This window comes from Protomyctophum bolini (genome assembly GCF_963924005.1).
Source record: "Protomyctophum bolini genome assembly, chromosome: 6".
In the NCBI taxonomy this organism is placed as follows: Eukaryota; Metazoa; Chordata; class Actinopteri; order Myctophiformes; family Myctophidae; genus Protomyctophum; species Protomyctophum bolini.
The window spans coordinates 39,805,966-39,830,138 of NC_137867.1; the positions used below are offsets into that span (position 1 = coordinate 39,805,966).

The 24,173-nt window shown below is 43.8% G+C and overlaps 2 protein-coding genes across 2 annotated transcripts in view; one reads left to right on the plus strand and one right to left on the minus strand.

The window, feature by feature from the left end:
- Window positions 1-1,964: 1,964 nt before the first annotated feature.
- LOC308317009 (UTP--glucose-1-phosphate uridylyltransferase-like) lies at window positions 1,965-3,473 on the minus strand (the record flags this gene model as incomplete). Its single annotated transcript, XM_080765799.1, has 1 exon — window positions 1,965-3,473. One exon carries the CDS (start codon window positions 3,471-3,473, stop codon window positions 1,965-1,967), a length of 1,509 nt encoding a protein of 502 aa, XP_080621925.1.
- A 1,936-nt stretch (window positions 3,474-5,409) lies between these two features.
- adgrd2 (adhesion G protein-coupled receptor D2) overlaps window positions 5,410-24,173 on the plus strand; it is a gene marked incomplete at both ends in the record, with an annotated part of 67,676 nt that continues 48,912 nt past the window's right edge. Inside the window, 4 exons of the mRNA XM_080765800.1 lie at window positions 5,410-5,457; window positions 7,609-7,735; window positions 9,507-9,563; window positions 21,410-21,412. Of these exons, the coding sequence (XP_080621926.1) occupies window positions 5,410-5,457; window positions 7,609-7,735; window positions 9,507-9,563; window positions 21,410-21,412 (235 nt within the window). The remainder of the gene's footprint in view (window positions 5,458-7,608; window positions 7,736-9,506; window positions 9,564-21,409; window positions 21,413-24,173) is intronic.

Here is a 24,173-nt window from a genome sequence, read left to right on the forward strand (position 1 = left end):
GTGGCAGTCAGTGTATGATTGCGGCCTTATGCCCCACCCGGACGAAGAGGATAAGTAACAGAGGAAGAAAGAGACAGAGGGAGGGAGGAGAGAGAGAGAGGAGGTAGACAGAGAGGTTACTAGATGTGAGAGAGGTTTCTCGTTCCGGATATTCAAACACACTTTAAGGCAAAGAAAACTAATCTCAGCACTATGGGGGACCGGGCCTTCTGCTCAGCTGCTCCTCGGCTGTGGAATGCCCTCTCGACCGCCTGAGAGAAAGCACCACAGTACGTTGATGCTTTCAAAAGGGGACTAAAGACCTTCCTTTTTAGGCTTTTGCCTTAATGGATTATATATGCCCTGTGTGCTTTTATAACCCTTTTAGCTGTGCAAATTTAACCACTGATTAGAATGCATTCATTGTTTTGATTCTTACCTTAGTCCTTTTAAATATGTCTTGTATATGTACAGTAGCACTTTGAGATATGATTCAAATGTGTTACAAATAAAATGTATTATGATAGATGAGTAAGTAGATATACAAACCTCTATCTTATATGCCAGCATTCTTCCTGGTGGGTGCTCTGCTTTGGGGTGGGGGCTTGTCTGCCTTTTTGTAATGAGTTGGTGCCTATGATAACTATTGTATAGTTATAGTTATAGATATACGAAGTACGAACCTCTAGTGTGTGTGTGTGTGTGTGTGTGTGTGTGTATATATATATATATATTTGCAATTTAGGCATTTAGCAGACGCTCTTAATCCAGAGCGATTTACATTAAGCAGTAACAAAAAGCATGGCATACATCACATATAAAACGTATATATAATATTATATAAAAGTAGTTATCATGAAACATGCGTAAGCTAAGAACGTAACAGTGGAGTATATGTAAACTATACCATATTATACATGTGTACTATAAAGTGCTATGACTACATGAAATGCAATTCTAGTGCTGTCTACGTAACATGTTTAAAATACTAATAAGTCTACATAAAGTGCTATATTTAAAATACTATCTAGTCTACATAAAGTGCTATCTAAGGGAATAGTGCTATGGGCAGGGCTGCACACAACTTTTTGGTCTAGTACTCAGAGGAGCACCTGGAGGAGTTTCTTGGTGCTCCTAAAATGCGGCGACCCGTCTCGCCGGATGGATAAAAGAGGATGAATAACTTATAGCGAAACGATATTTATTGGATAGTGGGGAGTCAATGGAGGGTATTGTAACTCTAGATCTAGCCCTAGAATGGCTCTTGTTGTAGATTCATCCCATTATTGAAAAAATCTAAATTTGCTAAAATCTAGGTCCATGTGTGGTCCAGCCCTATGGAATGCATATTATAATAAAAACAACTTAATACTTCCTAAGGATAATATGAGCGTCAAAGCAATATTTAGATTTTTTATTATTTTGTATTTAAATAACCGATCTACTAGCTCACAACGTGTTGCGACAGCACAAATTGGCCAGTAGCCACTTTGAGTGGCAGTCGGTGGAAAATGCTCTCACCACAGAATTGACTAGTATTCTGGCCATAATAATCATTCTAGGCGGCCCCGGCTGTTGGTACGCAGAAGCGCTTCCCGGCGCTTGATTGACAGCGCATTTTGAATTTTGACGACGCATGCGCGGTGGCGCACCACTTATGTGCAGCCCTGGCTATGGGCCATGGTGGAGTCTGAAGAGGTGGGTTTTCAGACTACGGCGGAAGATTGGGAGTGAGGCTACAGTTCTGATAGTGATGGGAAGTGCATTCCATAGTTTTGGAGCCAGAAGGGAGAAGAGTTTGGGACATGTGGAGCATTCCCTGCTTAAACGGACAGACAGATAAACATACACACAAAGCTGTTCATTGGTGCAGCTGCACCGCTCAAAAACACGATTGGGATGAAGGAGTCTTGTCACACATATGTCTCCTGACATGTGGGACAATGAAGGTTGGAGGGGGAGGAGGAAAGGGAGAGGGCCTCCAGTCAGTGGTCCAGGATGCAGAGGTTGCCGGACACAATTTTATTTTCCAGCAATGAGCCAGAGGGAATATTGATCCGGTCCCCCTGATTGGCTACGATGATTACCGTTCCCTTCAGCGAGACGTGTTTGCCGAAGGTGACATCCCCGGACACTGTGAGGTGGTCCAGCTCCATCATGTCGGGGATGCTCTGAAACCTCTTCAGGTACTCCTGCACATTCGTGAAGTAGCTGCCCAGTTTGACGTGGGGCGTGGCGGGGACCTCTCTCCTGACGTTCATGGCGAGAAAGCCCCCAGCCTCCAGGCTGTACAGGTTGGACATGACCAACAGCAGGTCCGAGGTGGTCTTCACGGGCAGGAAGCGGCTACGCGGCACCTTGATGCCCATGGCGTTGTGGAAGCACGCGACGGCAGCGCCCACGGCGGTCTCCAGCTGGATCACATTCTGACCCCCTGGGCGCAGTGTCTTGGGGTTGACTATGATCTCCATGTCTATGGCATTCCGTTCCTGCAGCCTCTTCATGGTGTTCAGAGAGAGCCACAGATTGTTGGTGTTGAAGATTTTGAACTTTCGGATGGATTTGAACTCCTCGATGTGAGCCTCCGGCACCTGGGAAATCTCCAACAGCCGCAGTTTACCCTCGTACTCGATCAGGGTTCCGCCCTTAGTGTCGGCTTTGGTTTTGTCCGTCACCTCCATGATGAAGTCGCAGTGCTTGCCATCGGACGGGCTTACCAGGCGGCGCAGTATGTGGAGGTCCACGGAGGCGCCCAGGTTGTCGATGTTGGACACAAAGACGTACTCCTTTCCCAGGGCTACGAGTTTGTTCAGCAGGCCGGAGTCGTAGAAACTGGTGAAGATATCTCCGTGGCCAGGCGGGTACCAGCCATCTGTGTTGTGCTGACCACCGGTCATGTTGTTGCCCGTCGTTGCCACCGGAAGGAGGGACTCCTTGTCGATACGTGGATACCTGCTCTGTTTGAACGTGTGTATCTTGACACGGCGATGAGCATACTTGTGCAGAGTCTTATCGGTGTCCTCGTCCGTGTTGAAAGAGTTCATGAGAACGAGAGGAATGTCCACACCGTACGTCTCATTCAAATGCTCTATCTGTTGCACGGTGAGGTCCAGGAAGGTGTTCATGTTGCGGACTGTGATGAGGCTCTTTGGGCCATTGCACCCCATGCTGGTCCCCAGACCCCCATTGAGTTTCAACACCACAAGCTTGTTGAGACTGTCGACCACTGCACTGTTGTCCGGGAGGCCGTGAGCAGCCATCTCATCGTAGGGCTGGATTAAGTGTTCGGTGGGTTGCTTTATCTTGTTCCATTCCACAGATGGTCCCTTCTTCGCCTGAAGGAACCTGTGGAACAGCTTCTCGAAGCGTTCAAGGTTTGTCCTGTCCAGCTCCCCCGCGTCCAGTAGCTTCTCCAGTTCTCCGTGCATGGAGCTCTCCAGCTGTTGCCGCATCACATCCATGAACTCGAACATACCGCCGCTGGCCGTGTCCATACCTTAAGACTGCTGTGTTTACTTGTTTCAATAACCCTTTGTGTTGGTGATGTCACAGTTACAGTGGTTCTTCCAACTATGATTCTGCAGTCTTGTGACATCAGGCATGCCCATATTTGGGCATAATCCAGGCAACTGGATTATGCTGATGTTGATTTTTCTTTGCATTGCTACGGTATATCAGGCCTATATGAGCATGCATGCACGCCAATGTGGCAATTTGCCATTGACAATGAAAGGAGAAATTAGGGTCATACAGTATGTGCCTCAAATATGACATAAATGTGTGGCAACACAAACATTAAATGCCATCGACAATGAAGGGAAAATTTACGTCATATGTAGACGAGCAAATCAGCTAACCAATCACATAAATGCAGTTGTTCATGAGATGATGTATGATGATGTATAATGATAAGAGCACTCCTCAATTTTTCAGTGGTGCAGCTATAGACAGCTATGTGTGTGTGTCCCTGTGTCCGTCCGTGTCTGAGCACGGAAGTAGCATATTGTCACCACCAAGTGTCACTGTTGTGCAGCCTAACACATACAGAGGCAAAGGAGGAGAGCTTGTGCAGTACAGTACAGCATCACTCACTTCAGACGGGTCTGATTATTTTTAAACAATGCAATACTGCCTCATCAAAGTTGGCACTGTGACTTTATATATTGTCAATTCCTTGACTGAGAGGGGTGTGTGTTTGAGGGGTGTGTTTGAGTTTCATTGGTTCAATATGTTTGAGGGGTGCTATAGCTCCTCCTATATGCATAGCATTATGTGTTTGTGTATGAGCACGGAATGTGTTCAGCTGATTGGCTGAGCACGGTGTGATGTATGATGATAAGAGCGTCCCTCACTTCACACGAGTGATTTTTTTTAAATTTATATCGTGAGAATGATGGCTTCCATTATCGTATTGCAACTTTTCAGGAATAGAAAGCCTGCAGTTTCTATTAGCTTGGTCTCCCAGCGATGATGTCACTGGAAGACGGGTTTCTGAACTGCCCACATGAGCCCTAGCTCCTATGAGACACAGACTGAGTTGTGACATCACATTCCGGCCAATCACTTTTGGCGTCCTCACTTTTCTGTCCGCACATTTTGAGGGGCGCTAGCCTCTCCTATGGCCAGGTTTGAATGTTTGTGTGAATTTTAGCAATTATTTGATTGGCTGAGCAAAGTACATTGTACGTTGAGGATAAAAACTGAGGGCAGTCAATATTGAAGACGGCAATTGTGATTGGCCGGGATGATAGAAAAGTGAGGACGTGTGTGATTTTTATCCTCACATTCCGTGCTCAGCCAATCAAATCATCGCTATGGGGTACACACAAACACACAAAGCTGGGCATAGGAGGTGCTAACGCCCCTCAATTTTTTTATTTATTAAGGACCAATTATATGAAGATATAAGTCCCTCTGTCCAATGCCCACCCTAGGATTCTGCAGCCCACATGCACCGCAGGGGTCTTCCTGTCCACATGACCTACACCAGTGGTTCCCAAAGTGGGGTCCGGGGACCCCCAGGGATCCTTGAGGGAGTTCCAGGGGGTCCCCAGCTAAATGATAATTAGGAACCAAATGGACCCTTATGGGTCTGTAACTCTGAGACCCGTTAGGGTCCACTTGGTTCCATTTGTTGGAACAGTTAAATTAACATTGATTTTACAACATAAATTGGGGTCCCAGAGATAGAAATTCCATTAAATGGGGGTCTATAGTCTAATATGCATGTCAAACTGGAGGGGTCCTTGAAATTAAACAGGTTGAGAATCACTGCTGTCTCTTCCCCCACCTCAGAGCCTCTGGTGTCCCACAATGGGAGATATCTGGTGTGGAGGGGCTTTCCTTCTTCACCTGGTACAGACACAATAAAGCCTTGATTTCCATGTATTATTCTTTGTATTCATCATGGTGCCATTTCTGTCTACAGAAATGTCCAACACGCATAAGGTTGAGATTGGAATGCTGCAGGGGAGTGTGGTAAGTCCTTATATCATTCTCTATTATTATAAATGACATCTTTGTATAATATGCATCAGTAGATGTTGGAAGATGGGTACTGTTGTAAAGTACTGGACCCTCGTCTGGTTTGACAGACAGGTAGTGTGTGCAGGCTGGGTGGTGTGTGATAATCCGGTTGATGTATTCCTTTGGTACGGCGACTGCGGTAGAGGGCCCGGGAGAACAATAACGCGACACGAGACAGTATCACGCTAAAGGTTCACAAAGTTTATTACACAAACAGGAACATATAGTGCTGGATCATAATGACGTGACAACAAGATATGAGACATAATAACGTGCCTATTGCAGCAAGGCTGACCTTGCTGTCACGGAGATGTCTCTCGTAGCCTAACTAAAGTATGCTACAGTTCAGGCAGTACACAATACATATCAAGTACACTGCGTCTCACGTTCAAGTACACAGACATGGGCAACTCATGCTTATCATAACAGGTACTGTAACCACTATAATTACTGCAAGTATAAGGCAAGGAAGGTGTGACGGGGCCTTTAGTCTACCCTGGGGATCTGTGTGTGTGTGGCTGTGCCTTTAACCAGTGCTCCATTGGAGGGTGGAGCCAGAGATGATTAGTGGGAGGGGAGACACCTGGCCATTGTCTCTCCAAACACTATTTAAGAGACCTGTGCTCTCACAACAGTTCAGATCTTTGTTTGTCCACAGGCTGAAGGAAGCGGCTGCAGAGGAGAACTCTGTTTGTTTTTGGTTCTAGATTTTGGGAAGCATGTTTCCCTGCCTATTCAAGTTGGATTGATACCTTGAGTATGTAAATATAATATATACTTTTATAATTTTTTGGATTGTCCTCCGGTGTGGTTTCCCCTTTTTCGTTATGGCCTCAGAGCCAGCCATAACATGGCGGCTCGCCTAAAGCTAAAAGTTTGGTAAGCTACAAAACGTTGTTGTTGTAGTTTGGGCTGCTTGTGTAGTCAACGAGCAAGCCGAGTTCAGGTTCGTACGTATCCTTGGTGGCACCAGGGGGGTTAGATCCGTGGGAATAGGGGAGTCTGCAGTGACGTCAGCATTGGGGATTCCCTATTCGGGTTCATTTGGATAACCATCGGAGGTTTGGCTTGTGGTCACGGTGCTTAGAAAGAAAGAGCAGATTTGTTCGCGGACCTGGTGACGAGGCCGTCGCGTTATGATGACGAAACCGGAAATCAAGACATGCTCTGGACTTCTAGGGCTTCTGGGAAAATTAGTTCAATGCAAGTGAACAGGGGGGTTTGTTTGGACTACAGCATGCTGTGTGCAACATGCATAAGGTTTAGATTGGGACGCTGCAGGGGCGTGTGGTAAGTCCTTATATCATTCTCTATTATTATAAATTAAATGTACATCTTTGTATAATATGCATCACTAGATTTTGGAAGATGGGTAGCCTACTATAACCACTATTGGTATATAATTACTGCAAGTATAAGGCAAGGAAGGAAAGTGTGGTTTTAGTAAATGAGTTCTATATTCATACAGAAAGTAAACACACAATAGTATGTATACTGTACAGATGTTCACAGACTGGAGGCGTGCACACATAGACATCAAAGGGGCTTCAGCCCCTGTCCATTTACCCGTCTGCAAAACAACTGCCCTCTCCAAGACCACGAATGCAGCATTTACTACGGCCGGTGAAAGAAATGCAAATGCCACTCCTTTCCATGCCAGCATTCTAGGAGAATTGCTTTTTTCCCCCGAAGTCTCCTGAACTTGAACACAGTGTTTTGCGTTTAACACATTTATTTAGAAATCCATGTCGTTACACCGCATCTCCACTAGCTAAAGAGTGCTGGGTTGCGCCCCGAAAATAGCTGATCTACAAGCTCTCGTTGTGAGCTTGTAGATCTGCTATTGGTCCAAAAGTGCCCTCTTACGGGATTTTAGCCCCTGCCCCTCTAATAGTACGTTTTAACAGCGGGCGACAGCCAGACAAGTGCATTATTTGTCAACTACTGGCGATAGAGGCGATAGCAGGCGATAGTGGGCAACTATCATCAAATAATTCATCTTTTGGGCGACGTCGCCCGGCGATAGTGGGCGATCGGGCGATAGCCGTTGTTCTCCCGCTGCTAAAACTTACTGTAACACACTGTGCACGTCCCTGTTCACAGATGGATCAAAAGACCCAATACGAGACCACGCTGGTGCTACAGTTGCTTGGTGGGGTCAACCTCTCTGTCTTTTCCCCCACCTCGGAGGCTCTGTGGTGTCCCACACTGAGAGATGTCCTGCAGGGGAGTGTGGCAAGCATGTCCTATATTTATATCATTCTCTATTATAATCTGTTGATTTTGGAAGATTGATATTTGCAGATGATGGGGCTTCTGTGGAAAAGAGGGAGACATCGGAGCCATATATATTTAAAAAACCACACCTGTGTGAAGTGAGGGGCGCTCTTATCATCGTACATCATCATGCACAAGATTAACATGCAGGCGGGAGAACATTTTTATGGATTGTTGTTGCAATACGAGGCAAAACGTTCTACACGTTATACACGCATCAGCTACCTGGTGCGGGTAGCTGATGCAGCATCCTTAACCCATTCTGGACGGGAACCCCATTTGGTGTTTTAACCACCAAAGTGCTGCACTATGAGCTTGTAATCTTTGAATATATATTCTTTTTTTTTAAAGTAGAGTTTAGGTCTAAATGGATAAACAGTATACTGTGTGTGTGTGTGTGTGTGTGTGTGTGTGTGTGTGTGTGTGTGTGTGTGTGTGTGTGTGTGTGTGTGTGTGTGTGTGTGTGTGTGTGTGTGTGTGTGTGTGTGTGTGTGTGTGTGTGTGTGTGTGTGTGTGTGTGTGTGTGTGTGTGTGTGGTACTGAGTATGTCAGGTCTGGATTATTGGAGGGTTAGAGGAGGTCCAGACCAGACCACAGCCTCCATGACTGTAAAGGAATACAACCTGTGTGTGCCCTACATGTCCATGCAGGATCAATGCTTGACTGTGTCTGTGTGCCTCAGCCTTCTCCAAGCAGACCAGTTGACTGCAAACTTGCCTTTGAACTGTGTGCTTTTTTTATTACTAAAATTGCACAGTTTACTTTAATATTACATTCTTTCTCCCAGATTTAAGCCACGGGAGCGCCCAGACCACAGTAATATAGTAAGAGAGCGTTGACTCCCATTGTAAGAATGGAATGCGGAACTGCTCATTCTATCTCAATGGGATAGTTCCAGCCATAGGAGAAATGTTTGGAACTATAGCCCATATAGTGTGGTACGAGGCGTCAAAAAAACAGCTCCCGTAGGATTTTTGTGCTAAAATTGTTTTTTTTGCAGATCTTGGTTCTATAGAGTCCAAACTATGAGAAAATGATGGGGTTCAAATTTTCCCGACCCCCACCCCGTTTCTGGGGGGGTCATCTATTTGGGACCTCCCAGAACAGTATGCCAGCCAGTTAATGTCCGATTTTCATAATATTAGAATAGTTTTGTATGTTTTAAAACATTCTGAGTTGATTTCTTAAACTTTTAAAGTGGTCAGAAGAATCTTTTTTGACTTTTGGTAGGGGTGTTTCCTCACCTGGGACCTCCCGTACTGACCCCTGGGCCTATTCCAGTTCTCATTACATTCCTCGCTCTGCTCCTGCTCCAGAATATTGTCAAATTAGATCATAAATGAAGCATAAAAGTATTTGTAGCTGGGCTCTGATATAAAACAATGGTAGTAGCCAATACGAGGGGTCTTCCACAGGGGGCCCATGACCCCTAGGGGGTCCTCAGAGTTACTATACAGGGGCCCACCAAATCATTGTGGGATAGGAACTTTTTTTCTTTTTTTACATTAAACCACTTGAACCATAGCATCCCTTTTCCAAGGAGAACTTTAGCCAACAATAGCTGATCTACAAGGTTGTAGTTTGAGCTTGTAGATCAGCTATTTTCAAAGTAAGGTGCCTCAGACCCAAGTGTAGCAAATATTGCTGCTAAATAAAGATCAGCCAACATCAGCCAGGCTGCTGCTGTCTTTCTCTTTTCTCTTTGTCTTTCTGTTGTCGGTCAGGTGACTGGGAGGGCTACTTGTCATCCTTAGAGGAACTCATCAAGTATTTCTTTGCTCGTGATCTCCTTAAATATGCTCGACTATCTTGCCCAAATGAACGCTCTTGAACAGGATGACCCAGAAACATGGAACGCACTGAAGTCAGGTGAATTTGTGGTGGCAACTGGCCAAGTCAGAGATACCGTTCACTCATCTCTTCACAGATCAAGCCCTTGAGCAGGAAATCAAGAAGCTAAAGGGACATGGGGTGGATGGTTGGACTCAGTAGAGATGAAGCAGCTCTGGACCGACTAGTCACTACCACACCTCATCTTTCTGGTCTAGTGAATCAGTACCTCAACAGCTTCCCAAAAGCTTCCAGGTCTTCAAGGAAAGAACATTATCAGCTCTCAGGAGAGATTGCATTGTGGTCAAGAGAAAATGCTCTCAAGCAATGTAAATTGATTGAGTTGCACTGTGGAGGCAATCTGATCAAAGACAACACACCATTGAAGAGTCTGGTTTCATCAGCGCTTGTGTCAGATGGGGCAAGAAATGACATTCTTCCTGGGCCTACACAATTTTCCTGGGCTTACACAATTTTTCTGGTGCTGACTGGGGAGGAAACTTAGTTGGAATCTCCAAGAAGACATGGGTCAATGCCTACTTGAGGCTTGATGATGATGATGATCCTGCCATTAATTGCTTCAAGGACCTTGGAATGGGTTCCATTCCTCCTGAGCTTGTTAACGGCAAGCTTCCATCACCATTGGAGTCATTGGAGCATTTTGCATGCCGTGTTTATAGTCCAAAAGGTCCAACAACCTTGCCATTACTCAGATTGGAACTATTTCGGTCAAAGAACTTGGAGGGTGAGATGCTACCTCCAACTCGTGCTGCACTGCTACCACATATCCTCTGTGCCAACTACGTCACAATGCGGGATAAGTCATTCATACCTGCCAAATTGCCCTGAGCTTCCACCAATCGAACATAATGGATGGAATTCAGATAGTGGAGGGAATGTTCCAGTCAGGTGTCTTGCCCTCCCTACTCCAAAAGCAATACTTGAGCTCATCAAATGTGGTTGCAAAGCAGGTTGCAAGGGACGGTGCAGCTGCTCAAACAATAACCTGCCTTGCACTCCTCTCTGCAAATGCTATGGTGGAGACTGTGTCAACACTATTAGGGAGGACATTCAAGATGATGATGACGAAGATGAATAGATCCTGCAAATAATGTATTGTAGGCATAATTGACCATGGGCTCTTTAAGAGGATAGGTGTGTGTGTGTGTGTGTGTGTGTGTGTGTGTGTGTGTGTGTGTGTGTGTGTGTGTGTGTGTGTGTGTGTGTGTGTGTGTGTGTGTGTGTGTGTGTGTGTGTGTGTGTGTGTGTGTGTGTGTGTGTGTGTGTGTGTGTGTGTGTGTGTGTGTGTGTGTTGTGTTGTTAGTGTGAGTGCAGTGTGTGAAATAAATGGACACATTCTGCATGCCCAAAGTGAGAAGTTGCAATACCTTTATTCCCTGCAGTAACATCTGTCAACAATAATGGTAGAATACTAATAAACTATCAAAGTACTTTACATAAACGCAAGATATTCCAATACTATTCGAAATACTTGCAAATCTGTATATATGGGTGCAAGAATAGGGGAAAAACTAGTCCCGGCCCCCTGTGGAAGACCCCTGGTATTAACTACTACTCATTTTTGTAATCAGTGCCCAGCTACAAAAGCTTTTAATGCTTTAAGTATTATCTAATTTGACATTGTTCTGGAACAGGAGCAGAGCGAGGAATGTAATGAGTACTGAGATGAGTCCGGGGGGTCCCGGTGAAGAAAGACCCCAACCTAAAGTCAGAAAAGATTATTCTGGCTACTTTCAAAGTGTAATAAATCAACTCAGAATATTTAAAAACCTATAAAACAACCCTAATATTATGAAAATCGGACATTAATTGTCTGGCGTACTATTATGGGAGGTCTCAAAATATATGACCCCCCCAAATAAGGGGTGGGGGTCGGGAAAATTTGAACCCCATCATTTTCTGACAGTTTGGTCCCTATGAAAGCCAAAAAAGCACTTTTAGCAAAAAAATAATCCTACGGAAATACACCTCGTACCACACTAATAGGGTAAAAACTGGTCCCGGACCCCCTGTGGAAGACCCCTGGTATTAGCTACCATTCATTTTTGTAATCAGTGACCAGCTACAAAAAAATGTAATGCTTATATTATTATCTAATTTGACATTGTTCTGGAACAGGAGCAGAGCGAGGAATGTAATGTGTAATGAGTACTGAGATGAGTCCGGGGGTCCCGGGTGAAGAAAGACCCCAACCAAAAGTCAGAAAATATTATTCTGGCTACTTTCAAAGTGTAAGAAATCAACTCAGAATATAAAAAAACCTATAAAACAACACTAATATTATGAAAATCGGACATTCATTGTCTGGCGTACTATTATGGGAGGTCCCAAAATATATGACCCCCCAAAAAAGGGGTGGGGGTCGGGAAAATTTGAACCCCATCATTTTCAGACTTTTTGGTCCCTATGAAAGCCAAAAAAGCAAAAAAATCACTTTTAGCAAAAAAATCCTACGGAAATACGCCTCGTACCACACTAATAGATCAAAGCATGTCGCTACTCTCCTACTATACACTCTGGCCCAGATCCATTGAGATGAGAAGAATTGTGCTAACTCAGATTCAAGTACACAGTGGTTCCATACTTAGTTCATACGATAGGATTATTTATTAGGCCGAACAATTCTCTGATTTCCATCTGAATTGTATACATCGCTGCTGTTTATGTTCATGCTGTGACATGATTTGTCATTCCGTCTTCTGGCGGCAGACAGCGGCACAAGGGTGTGCTCTTTCCCCCCATGAATTAATTAAATGCCATCTGGTTGTTTGTTGTAGCTTGATCGTAAGCCATAAATATTTATATTAATGATATATTTATACTCATGTGCATGTGTAATGATGACACAGACGAGATGCTACCGTAGACAACGGTCTCTTGACTGTAACCGCTACAGTCAAGAGACCGTTGTCTGTGTTCTGACCGTGGTGCCTGCTGCTGTGAAACAGCATCTAGAAACAATATAGTCTCGGGTAGCCGGACAACTGTTCCACAATCTCCGATTGTGCGAGACTAAGGGTCAATATAGCAGTTAAAATACAAAAAAGGCCTGGAATTCAAAAGTATGATACCAATACTTTTGTACAAAAGTATTTGTATCAAAAGTACCGAAAGTAGAAAGTATACATTATGCGGTTGAATGTTCCAATTCACAAGGTACTATAATGTATAACATTATTTTTTGAAAATAGCAGATCTACGTAAGTGCTCACAAAGTGTGGCATTGTGACGTGCTGTGAGCTTTTAGATCTACCAGTGGTTCGTATAGGGGGTTCCAGGTGGTCCCAAGCTAAATGACGGAGAGGTGGTAACCAAATGGACCCTAATAGGGCTTTAACTCTTGAGAGCTTAAAATGGACCCTTACGGTTCCATTTGGTTTCATTTTCATTTTTAAAAAGAAACATATGAGTGGTGTGGGTGATGGCTCATTTTGCAAGCCACTCCTGACCTGTCTCCAAACTAATGTGAGTGTACAGTAGGTGCGACTGCCACCTGTGCATCGACTTGATGCACAGGTGGCAATAGGAAGAATCAGCCATCCTCACACTCACTTGAGAGATGAGAGCAATCCAATCTGCTCTGGCTTGTACCATTTTGCCACACTCTAATTAACGTTTATACCCCCTTGTGTCGGATGGTAGCACCAAGCCACAGTGGTGGCTGGTAGCATCACCTTGCTACACATACCTAGACGGCAAAATTAAACTTTCCCAAGAGTAAGGAAAGGCATGGACCTTTCCTTGCCTCGAGTCTACAGTACATATACTGTATATGTTCTATGGCAGCTCAAACAAAAATAGTCGTAACTCGCTCAAATAAAAAAAAAGACGGATTTAATAACGGGTTGGTTTATTACAAATGTTATCAACGTGGCTATGATTCAGGATAATATCTACTTAATATATATTTTTTAATATGAACGTCATATAAAAGCATATATACATAATATATACACGACAACCACATGCAATACAAAATGGGTATTGGGAGGAAGTAGGACGGGGATGAAGTGGAAAAGGGAAGGTAGTGATCGATGACTCTCAGACTATATGAATAGGATGCAGTAACCTCAACGGGACCTTCTCCACATTTTAGGGAAGCAGCTGATCAGTGTCCAACAGGTTCCACAAAGTGGACCACACAAAGGATGCAGCTGCCATTAAAAGCCCAAAGAAGTAAGTCTATTTAGATTTTCTGCTGCACTTTTGTTCCAAATTAACTCAAACCTTGGTACATATATGATATGAGAAGGTTATCAGACCTTCCATATTCAATACTGTTTTGTTTTTTTTAAGTTGGGTGGTATCAACAAAAATGGCCATAATCCAAAGAACACGACGAACCACATTCAGGAGGCTTCAATGAACATTTCTACGAAAGCCTGTTGACTTCTGCATTTAAGGTATTGGGTTTTCAATTACTTATTGCGATTTGGGACAGCCATTGTATTCATCCCGAACCGTGGCCGTGGTTGCAATGTGTGTTTGTGTTTTTGTTAAATGTGATGTTTTCTGCATTAGTTATTCAATACAGACACATGTCCCTAGGCCTCAGTCACACATTGGAAACAGAGACAGAACTTGTGTCTTCTGGGGGGGAGAGGGTCCTGCCACTTGGCTTTGCCAATTTACAATGTTTATACTGTATAATGATGCAATCTATATACTGTTATAGCCTGTGCAGTTTTACCAGAGCCCTGTCTGTCAGCATTTAGTGCTTCCACACCTCTCCGTCACAACGAGGACGTAGTAAGGGTTGGATTTTTGAGAGGCAAAGTTTAGGTTGTGTTGAGCGGCAACTAAAGCTGGGTCACTGGAGTAAGAGCAAAGAGTGCATGCTATATAAAAGAGAATATAGTCCTTCATGCAGCTGAAATCAATTGGAATTTGACCCGAGGCACTTTACTGCATGTCATCGTGGTATGCACTTTTACTCAGTGAGCCACACCAGCTACAGTACTTTTTAGTATTTTTCTAATAGATTTGTTTTTGGTATTAATCTACTGTCTGCCACCCACAGTTGGCAGGAGATTTAATATTTTCCCCACTGCTTGCGTGTGCATGCTTGCGTGTGTATGCTTGCGTGTGCATGCTTGCGTGCGTGTGCGTGTGCGTGTGTGTGTGTGTGTGTGTGTGTGTGTGTGTGTGTGTGTGTGCGTGTACACGGTAATAAAATCTATACAACTTTACCCTCTACGGACTCACCTCTTCAAACTCCACCTTAGCCCGCCCCGTAGCACTTACTTGTCTTTCTTTTTTAAATGTTTTTTTTTGCAGCTTTTATTTTATATTTTTATAGAGGGACAGACAGTAGGCTGACAGGAACTTCAACTGCGCCGTGGCTCCGCCCTGTCGGTTGTCACGTGCATTGTTTTTTAGCCATTAAGAAATTGAAGAATGTATTGAATGAAAAGTAGAAAGATTGCCATCTGTAAGTTATATTTGTCTTTTTGTCTTTATTGATAGATTTGTACACTATTACGACAGGAAAGGCGGAGAGAGATGGGGGGGAAGACATATGTCGTCAGGATCGGGACTCGAACGTGCGACACGCAGCCTAGGTGCATGGACCGCTCGACCACAGCCCAGGCTCATTTGTAAGTTTTTATCTTTGTTATCTGTGTTGTCTCCAACAACACAACAACTGCACTAATGACTGTCATGATTATTCATTGACAGTCATGTTCCAGGGCTAGCTCCTACAATCGACCTACTGCATGCAGTAGGTCAGGAATCCTGAAAAGTTAAAATTTTATGTTAATTCAAATGCATTTATGTTAACTTTCTTAACTTTCTGAACTACAAATACATTGCATTGGACATACAAAAAGACAATGATGTTGTAATACTAATCATTCCGCTACTAATATAGAAGTAATTCAAGTGGATCATGTTTGCATGTCTGGACTGTGGGCCGCATTAAGTGAAGGTGGGGCCGCATGTAGCCCCCGGGCCGCCAGTTGCCCATGTACTGTATGCTCTATTATACAGCAAATCTACAGGTATGTAGAGGTCCCAATTGTACTAAGTTAAATATGCAAGGCCCCCTGCTGTGGCTGCTTCCTACCAGTCACACCTCTTGGGCATGAATCCCTCCAACCCCCCACAATCCCCTCCCAATTCAATTCAATGGAGCTTCATTGGCATGAAGAAAACACATTGTAGGTCTGCTATTTTTGAATGGCAAAAAGTACTCTAAAATAGTACACACACACACACACACACACACACACACACACACACACACACACACACACGCACACTGTCTGTGTGTGTGTCACACACACAGACACAGACTAGTCATTGGTTAGACTAGTCATTAGTCCTACAACCTATCTCAAACCCCCACCCTAACCCTAACCTCCCAAGGGGCAGCACACCTAAACCTAACCTTAACCCTCTCCCAACCGGTCGTCTTAACGCACCCCTCATCAACCGTATGTCTAACCAATGCTATGTCTAACCAAAGGATGCCTCCCACACAGACACGCTCACACACACACGTACGTTGCACTGACTCCTACGCACACTCACAGACACGGAGAGAGTTATCAGCATTGCTCCTGTTTTTTTTTTTAAGTCGAAGGCTAAAACTAAAAGGTCAACAAAAAAGGGGTGTATCGATTTCTGTAGGGTAGTATTAACCATTGCATATACTGTATGGGTCAGACCATAAACCCATCAGATGCTGTTTATATAGTGCTGTGACTGCTATACCAGTCTAATTGTAAAAGTAAAAAAAAAAACTTGATAAACATGGCTGTTATTTTACTTTCTAGAAAAGTAAGAACATAATATACATACTCAGGTGGGCGATAACATTATTTACGACACAGTATTTACGAGAGAGAGAGAGAGATAGAGAGAGAGAGAGAGAGAGACTTGAATAAAGTAATTATTCTGAATGTAAAAAATAGGGCTATGAGGCGGTTTGAGCCATAGCATAATTATTGGTAGTTATTACGAACCAGGGCCCCCACACAAGCCCTTATTTGCCCCCACAATAAGCGCATGTTGACCACACTGGCCACACATTGGCCCCCCACATGCCTTTATGTTTTTGTTTGTTTGTTTTTTCAGTCCACATAAAGGCATGTGTGGCCAATGTGGTCAACACGCGCTTATTGTGGGGGCCAATTAGGGCTTGTGTGGGGGCCCTGGTTCAATTTATATTAGTTAACTAAAATGTATTTTGTCGGGCCTTAATGCTGTCGTAATGGCTATATACATCTGAAAATAGCAGATATACAAGCTCACAACACGTCGTGTTGCGACACGTTGTGGGCTTGTAGATCTGCTATTTTCAGCATTCAACCAAGTGTAAAATGACTTATCTTATACTGGATCTCTTGTCCACTAGTCCCTTGTCTATAGTTTTTATTTGTTGATGAAATTGTCAATATATTAAAGTCTTACTTTTTGTCATCATAGCTTAGTTTTCATGTAGCCTAGTTTCCATTCAGTCAGTGAAAAAGGTTAGCCAACGAACATTTTTCGCCATAGTATTATTCGACTAAATCAACACTGCGGTGCAATACTGTAATACAATTTACAATTTAGGCATTTAGCAGACGCTCTTAATCCAGAGCGACTTACATTAAGCAAGAACAAAAGCATGGGAATACATCACATAAAAACATTCATCATGAAACATGCGTAAGCTAAGAAAGTAACAGTGGAATATCTATATAATGAAATTTATACGTATAAACTTTACATATATACTACTATGCTATACATATGTACTATGGCGTGCTATGACTATATACAATGCAATTCTAGTGCTGTCTACATAACATGCTATAAGTCTGTTTCAAATGCTATCTAAGTCTACAGAAGTGCTATCTAGGGTAGAGTAAGTGCAATAGTAAGTGTAATACTGTATCACCCTAATATATCAACATAAACACCCTTTACATCTATACTGTAATACTGTATCACCCTATATCAACATAAACACCCTTTACATCTGTGTGTTAAAAATATATTTAACCAATGAAAAGTATCTCCTAACTCCAATTGAGTTGGTTGTTTTTTAGTTTTTTTTGTTCATTTCCTGGCAAATGAACAATAGGTGCTTTCTTCCATGCAGACAGAAGAGATATTATGTTGATATTATGTTGCAGCAGAGTTGTGCCTCATGCTGCCACATGGTGGCGGTGTGTCAGTATGTATGTATCAGTCTAGACCTGAGTTAAAAACATTCACTTTGAAAGAATATATATTCAAAGATTTGCGCCACATTTTTACGATTTTTCAAAAAGGCAGGAGGCCAAGGACCAGTTAGCCCAGTAGTTCCCAAAGTTGGGATCCCGGGACCCCCAGGGGTCCTTGAGGGAGTTCCAGGTGGACCCCAGCTAAATGATAGTTTGGAACTCTGAGAGTATACAAATGGAACCAAATGGACTCTCAGAGTTAAATTAACATTGAGTTAAGTTAAATGAACATTGATTTTACAATATGATATAAATTGGGGGTCCCAGAGATACTGGGGGTCCTTGTATTTAATAATGGGTTGAGAATCACTGCCATAAAAATCTTCTCTTATGGGGGGATTTCAATTCAGTATTATTATGCAATGTGGTCCCCTGGAGTGAATGTGGAAATATAGTGGCCCTCTCCATATTCACAGTTGCCCACCCCTGGCTTAGCGGACAAAGGGTTGAAGCAGGGACCCCCACAGTAATACAGAACATGGAATTGTTTCATTGATAGCTTCATAGACTTGTTTGACAGCAGTGTTTTATTGTGTATAGAGGATATGCACGTGACATCATCATCATACCCAAGAAGTTTACACCCTCAATACTCGGTACTTGGTCTGCTCTATGTTAATCTGAGTTCCCACAAGTTTCCGCGAGCTAGCTCCCGCATTACAAACGGAAAGGGCGAGGAAGCTGATCTAGCCTACAAGCTCACTGTGAGTTGTAGATCGGCTATTTTTGGCTATTGTTCCCCTCAAAATTGGCATGCTAGGGTTGAAGTGAATCATTTAAAAACAAGAATTGATAACAGGATCTGTCCAGGTGACTCTGTAACTCTGAGAGTGTAGCCTACTACAAACTCTGAGACTGTACAAATGGACTCTTATGTGTCCATTTGGTTGTATCTCTCAGGCAGCCCATTCTGGGCGACTGTGGCTCAGGAGGTAGAGCAGGTCGTCCAATGATCCGTGGGTCGGCGGTTCGAATCCCGGCTCCTCTTGTCTACATGTCTAAGTGTCCTTGGGCAAGACACTGAACCCAAAATTGCTCCCGATGTGCTGGTTGGTGCCTTGCATGGCTTCTGCCGCAATCAGTGTATGAATGTGTGTGTGAATAGATAGATAGATAGATACTTCATTTGTCCTTTCAGAAATTTGTTTTGTGCACAGCAGTGCATAAAACATATGCAAACAAACAGATCACACAGTACATAGACAATAAAGAAACAGTGCCAACAGAAGGCCACCAGTCATAGTTACAAGAGGCATCACATCACACTTTATGCACGGAACTGAGATGGGGCCTGCTTGTTCATAAGTCCTATACTTATGGGAACAAACGATCTTGAGGCCCTTTAGCCTGCAGGGAAGGTACCATGTACCGTCGCCCTGATGGTAAAAGATGGTATTGGCTGTGTAACAGGTGCGTGTTGTCCCTAGTCTCATACATTGAGGTCATACTCTCAAATCGTACCCCAGCTATTTTGCTGGACACGCTGATGATTTTATGGAGTTTGTTCTTATTGACCAATGATAATGAGCCATACCATGAAACAAAACTAAATGTCAAGGCACTCTCCACAAAGGATCGATGGAAAAGTGCCATAATATTTTTTTCAACGTTATTCTGTCTCAGTCTGCGCATAAAATGCAGCCTCTGCTGACCTTTCTTGTAGATGGAATGAGTGTTGGAATTCCATGTCAGCTTGGAATCAATCGTTGTACCAAAGTACTTATATTCCTCCACAATCACTACCCCATCCCCACCAATGACAATTTCCTGGTGTGCATGAGCACCAGTCCTAAGGTCCAATATGACCTCCTTAGTTTCTTTTATATTAAGCTGGAGGAATTTACTCCTGCACCAACTGGAAAACTTGTCCACTGTTCTTCTATAGCTTATCTCATCATCCTCAATCAGAACAACAATAGCTGTGTCGTCTGCGAATTTAACAATACAGGTGTTATCTGACTCACTCCTACAGTCGCTTGTGTACAGCGTGAACAATACCGGTGAAATCACGCTCCCTTGCGGAGCCCCCGTGTTGGTCGTAATGGGGAGAGATATTGCTTTATTCACCTTGACCTGTTGTACCCGCTCAGTCAGGAATGACTCCACCCACCTGATGATATTGGTGTTAACACCCATATCAAAGAGTTTCCTCATCAAAATATGAGGTCTCATTGTGTTAAATGCAGAGGAGAAGTCTACAAAGAGTACCCGAGCATATCGTTTCTTTTGAGGTTTATCTAGATGGTAGTAGATTTTATTAAGCATAAGAAGAAGAGCATCATCAGTGCCCCTCCCCTTTCTATATGCAAATTGCAAGGGGTCCATTTCATGTTGCGCATTATTAAGGAGGTTATTTAAGATAATGCGCTCCAAGCTTTTTATTAACAATGTTGTCAAGGCAACTGGCCGATAGTCGTTAAGGACTTTGGGATTAGACATTTTCGGCACTGGAACTATAAGCGAGGTCTTCCACGCTTTTGGTATATAGTGTGTATCTAGCGATACCTGGAACATGTGTCTCAGTACAGGGCTGAGCTGCTCCCTACACTCCTTAAGCACATAACCCCTTATAACCCGGTGCTTTGCGTGGGTTAATTCTATTGAGGGTTCTACGCTATTATAATAGTAATTGACTCACTACTGCTGAATTGTTCCCTTAACAGATTGCGTTCAGTGGAAAAATCTGAAGTGTCAGATCTGCCATAAAAGGTATTTAGCTCATTGGCAAAAGACATATCATCACTAGTGTTGGGTCTGTGAATGGGTCTATGTACAGCGGGGGTCCCCGCGGAGGTCAGCGCGGGGGTCCACTCGGAGGTCAGCGTGGGGGTCCACGGACTAGAATCTCTTGGTGAAATAACATTGGCGAGCGACGTGATAAAGACTAGGGTGTTGTTGTTGCAACTTGCTGGCTGCAATGCTATCCCAATCTCATTGGCTGAGCTATCCCCTTGGCTGAGAGGTCGCTATAGAGGCAAAAAGTGTCTGGTTGCCTAACTTGCTGGCTGCGCGCGACCGTTTAGACGATGGGTTGTTGCTGGCATTAAAAGTGTCTGGTTGCCTATAGAGACGAGGCAGCCAATCAGGACGCCAGGTCGTGACTACAGCATCCAATGAGAAATTGGTCGCGGAAGCCATCCCGAGAGGAAAGAAAAAGTAACGTTCCAATAAAGATTTGGCTGCCCCACGTTAACTCTACAGGACCCCCTGTTGAAGACCCTTGTGTTACTGTATGTCCCATTAGCAACAGTAACATTTACTGTAAACCCGCTAACATTTACTGTAAACCCCCCCCCCCCGGCCCCCACCCTGTTAACTTGGGGTTGTTGATGAGGCTTTACATTTAGTTTGACTTGGTTCCACAGATAAATAATGTGAAGCATGACTACAACCTCACAACGCCTCGCAATGCAAAAGGCCCCACACTCAAAGTAAAGATACAGTTGTGCTACAAAAACAAAGACAAGATGTTTCAGGGCAAATAATGGCAAAGTTAGTGTGACAAAATGTTCTTCACAATTCTCTTATTGTGTTGTGTCTCAAAACCCATCTTGGTGCAGGAGGTAACAGGATATATGCTTCTGTAAAACCTTCCCTTTTTTTATTGAAAGTTTATTTTCTTTAATAACTTTCCCATTGCCAGATTTTTCATCTTGGAGTGAGCGAGACATTTTGAGGTTGACTGTAGAAGTACAAACTCTTGCCAAGGCGTTACAATAGGACAGACACACAGGAGGGGAAGGTCATAAAGAAAATTAACCAGGCTGTCAGAATTTCAAACCTTTCAGCCCATGTGTCTATTGTGTGGGTTTGTTCGTCATTTTACACACACGTCCCATAATGTTTACGTAAATGCTCGGGATACATTTTTATAACTAACCGTACATTAAATTAGATTGACATGCAGTGACCTTGGGGAAGTACTGTATACTGTACCAAATGTACAGCTTGCACTCCGAAAGAAGAACTCTGTGTTTTATTGTAGGCTATCTCTGTTGTCAGTGGGGGAAAGTAACTATTAAAGTAGCCTACATTTGTCATTAATATACCTTAGAGTAGTTGTGTGGAAATAATAAAAAAAAGTCCCCCCATTCTGTGTTTCCTAGAACTGTAAGTATGAAAAAAATCATACTTCTAAAAATGTCCCCAAAGGACCCCCAGAATTATCTGTATTTGGCCACGGACCCCCATCTGAAAATATGTTGTTCCAGGGACCCCCCCAGAAGCAAAGATTGTCCATAGACACCTGCTACTGTACATGACGAGGTGGCAGGCTGGCAGCCAAGGATATGGAGTTTGTATTAAGTATTCCCACCCGGGGCGTCATGTTTCTTTCCTTTATCACGTTCTGGCTTGTTTCTTGTCTGTATAAGTTACAAGATGTATTTATATCAGCCACATGACATGAAGAATCCCATATACTTGGCTGCTATATGACGTAATGTTCAACAGCCATGTACTGGCTGGGTTGTCCGTGTTCTAGAAATGCACAGCAGATGTTGCGTGGGTCTCACTTGCAAGCATCTTGTGTGTTTTGTGTCGTGTGGAGATACAAAACAAAAGGCCTGTGTGTGAACAACACATTATATCATAGCCTACAGCGGATATTATGTTTGTGTGCCGCGCGGCATAGGGGTTGACTCAGGACAGACAAAGCTAGGGCACAGTCACGTTGACGTTCGACAGAGGCAACTAAAGTTAGTGCGAAGCGCCCGTATGCCTCGTCCCTCTGTCTCTCCTCCCTTTGTTTCACCTCAACGCCTCCTCCGCAGTACTGTTTATGTGGCTGCTTTTAACGGCGGTCTCCGGGGCGACGCTGTGACCCCTGCTGTGGCTGACCAGGTCCCCCAGTAGCAGGTCCCTTGATTGATGGTCAAAATGGGCCGTCGTAAAGACTATCTGCAATGGCCAGATTAGGCCAGACAAACATGGCCTCCAATGGCAGAGGCGGGCAGCTAGGAATGTTTGTTTATGAGGGAACATTCCGCCATTTTCTGTGCTGCACAGTTTTACCCCTGCAGAGTACCCCGCCTCCCCGGCCCTTTAATAATGATCTGTGGATGTAGCACACATTAGTGTGGTCCATATCGTGTAAATTGGTCAGGTTTAGGTGAACCATCCATTTACATTTGCATCGCTGCATTTCAGAAATGGTATGAATTGCCCACTTCTCCCAAAGTACTCACAAAACGGATAAAAAGAAAAGCCTCCCTCTCCACATACATCACGTGGTAATATGAGTGCTTTCTTTCCGAGACTTGGAGCCCTATTTTCGCCAGTGCCTTACACCTTATCTCTAAACTACTTTGCCTTTATTTACTATTTTGAAAAACATTTTAACTGTTGTTGTTTTTCAACTAGCTGATCGACAGTTTATAGATCAGCTACATTTGAAATATACAAAAATCACCATCGATCATTGTCATCGTACATCATCATGACGTAACATGTCGATCTGCTCGTCCACATTCTCCTTTCATTGTCAATGGGAATTTAATGTTTGTGTAAAACAAAAATACCGATTTGCTCGTCCACATATGACGTAAATTCTCCATTCAAATCTTTGTGTAAGACGAAAATCTACACTAATAGCTGAATATAGGAGCGATTAAAAAAAAAAAAGTTTAAACATTAAAAAAAGGCAAATAAGTTTAGGAATAAGGGGTAAGGTACTGATGACAATAGGCCCTTTGATCTATTTCCCATGTAATTATTCAGTATGTTAACATGCTATGCCAGTCAGTCTCATTCCATGGCTGCCTTCCAGATGAGCAGTTGGGTGAGACGAAACCAATTGTGTGTGTGTGTGTGTGTGTGTGTGTGTGTGTGTGTGTGTGTGTGTGTGTGTGTGTGTGTGTGTGTGTGTGTGTGTGTGTGTGTGTGTGTGTGTGTGTGTGTGTGTGTGTGTGTGTGTGTGTGTGTGTGTGTGTGTGTGTGTGTGTGTGTGTGTGTGTGTGTGTGTGTGTGTGTGTGTGTGTGTGTGTGTGTGTGTGTGTGTGTGGAGGTGGTCCACCCGCGTGCGTGCGCGGGTGGAGGTGGTCCAAGACTGCACCAGTGATGGACCGATCGCTTCTGGGAAACGCGTTCATCCTCTCCCTCCACATGTAGGTCACCAGCTCTTTTGTCTCTGACGGTTTGAGAGCCCCAGCCAAGTTGTTTGGCGTTTCCATACCATTCATAGAGTCCCTGGGTTGTCATGGAAATACAATGGGTGGCAATGGCAGCAGAGATACAGTGGAAAGAGAGAGGGGGGAAAAAAGTGCAGTAGGAGGCAGCTCAATGACTCCCCCCGGGTTCCCTTTGTCCACTCTCACTCACTGTGCC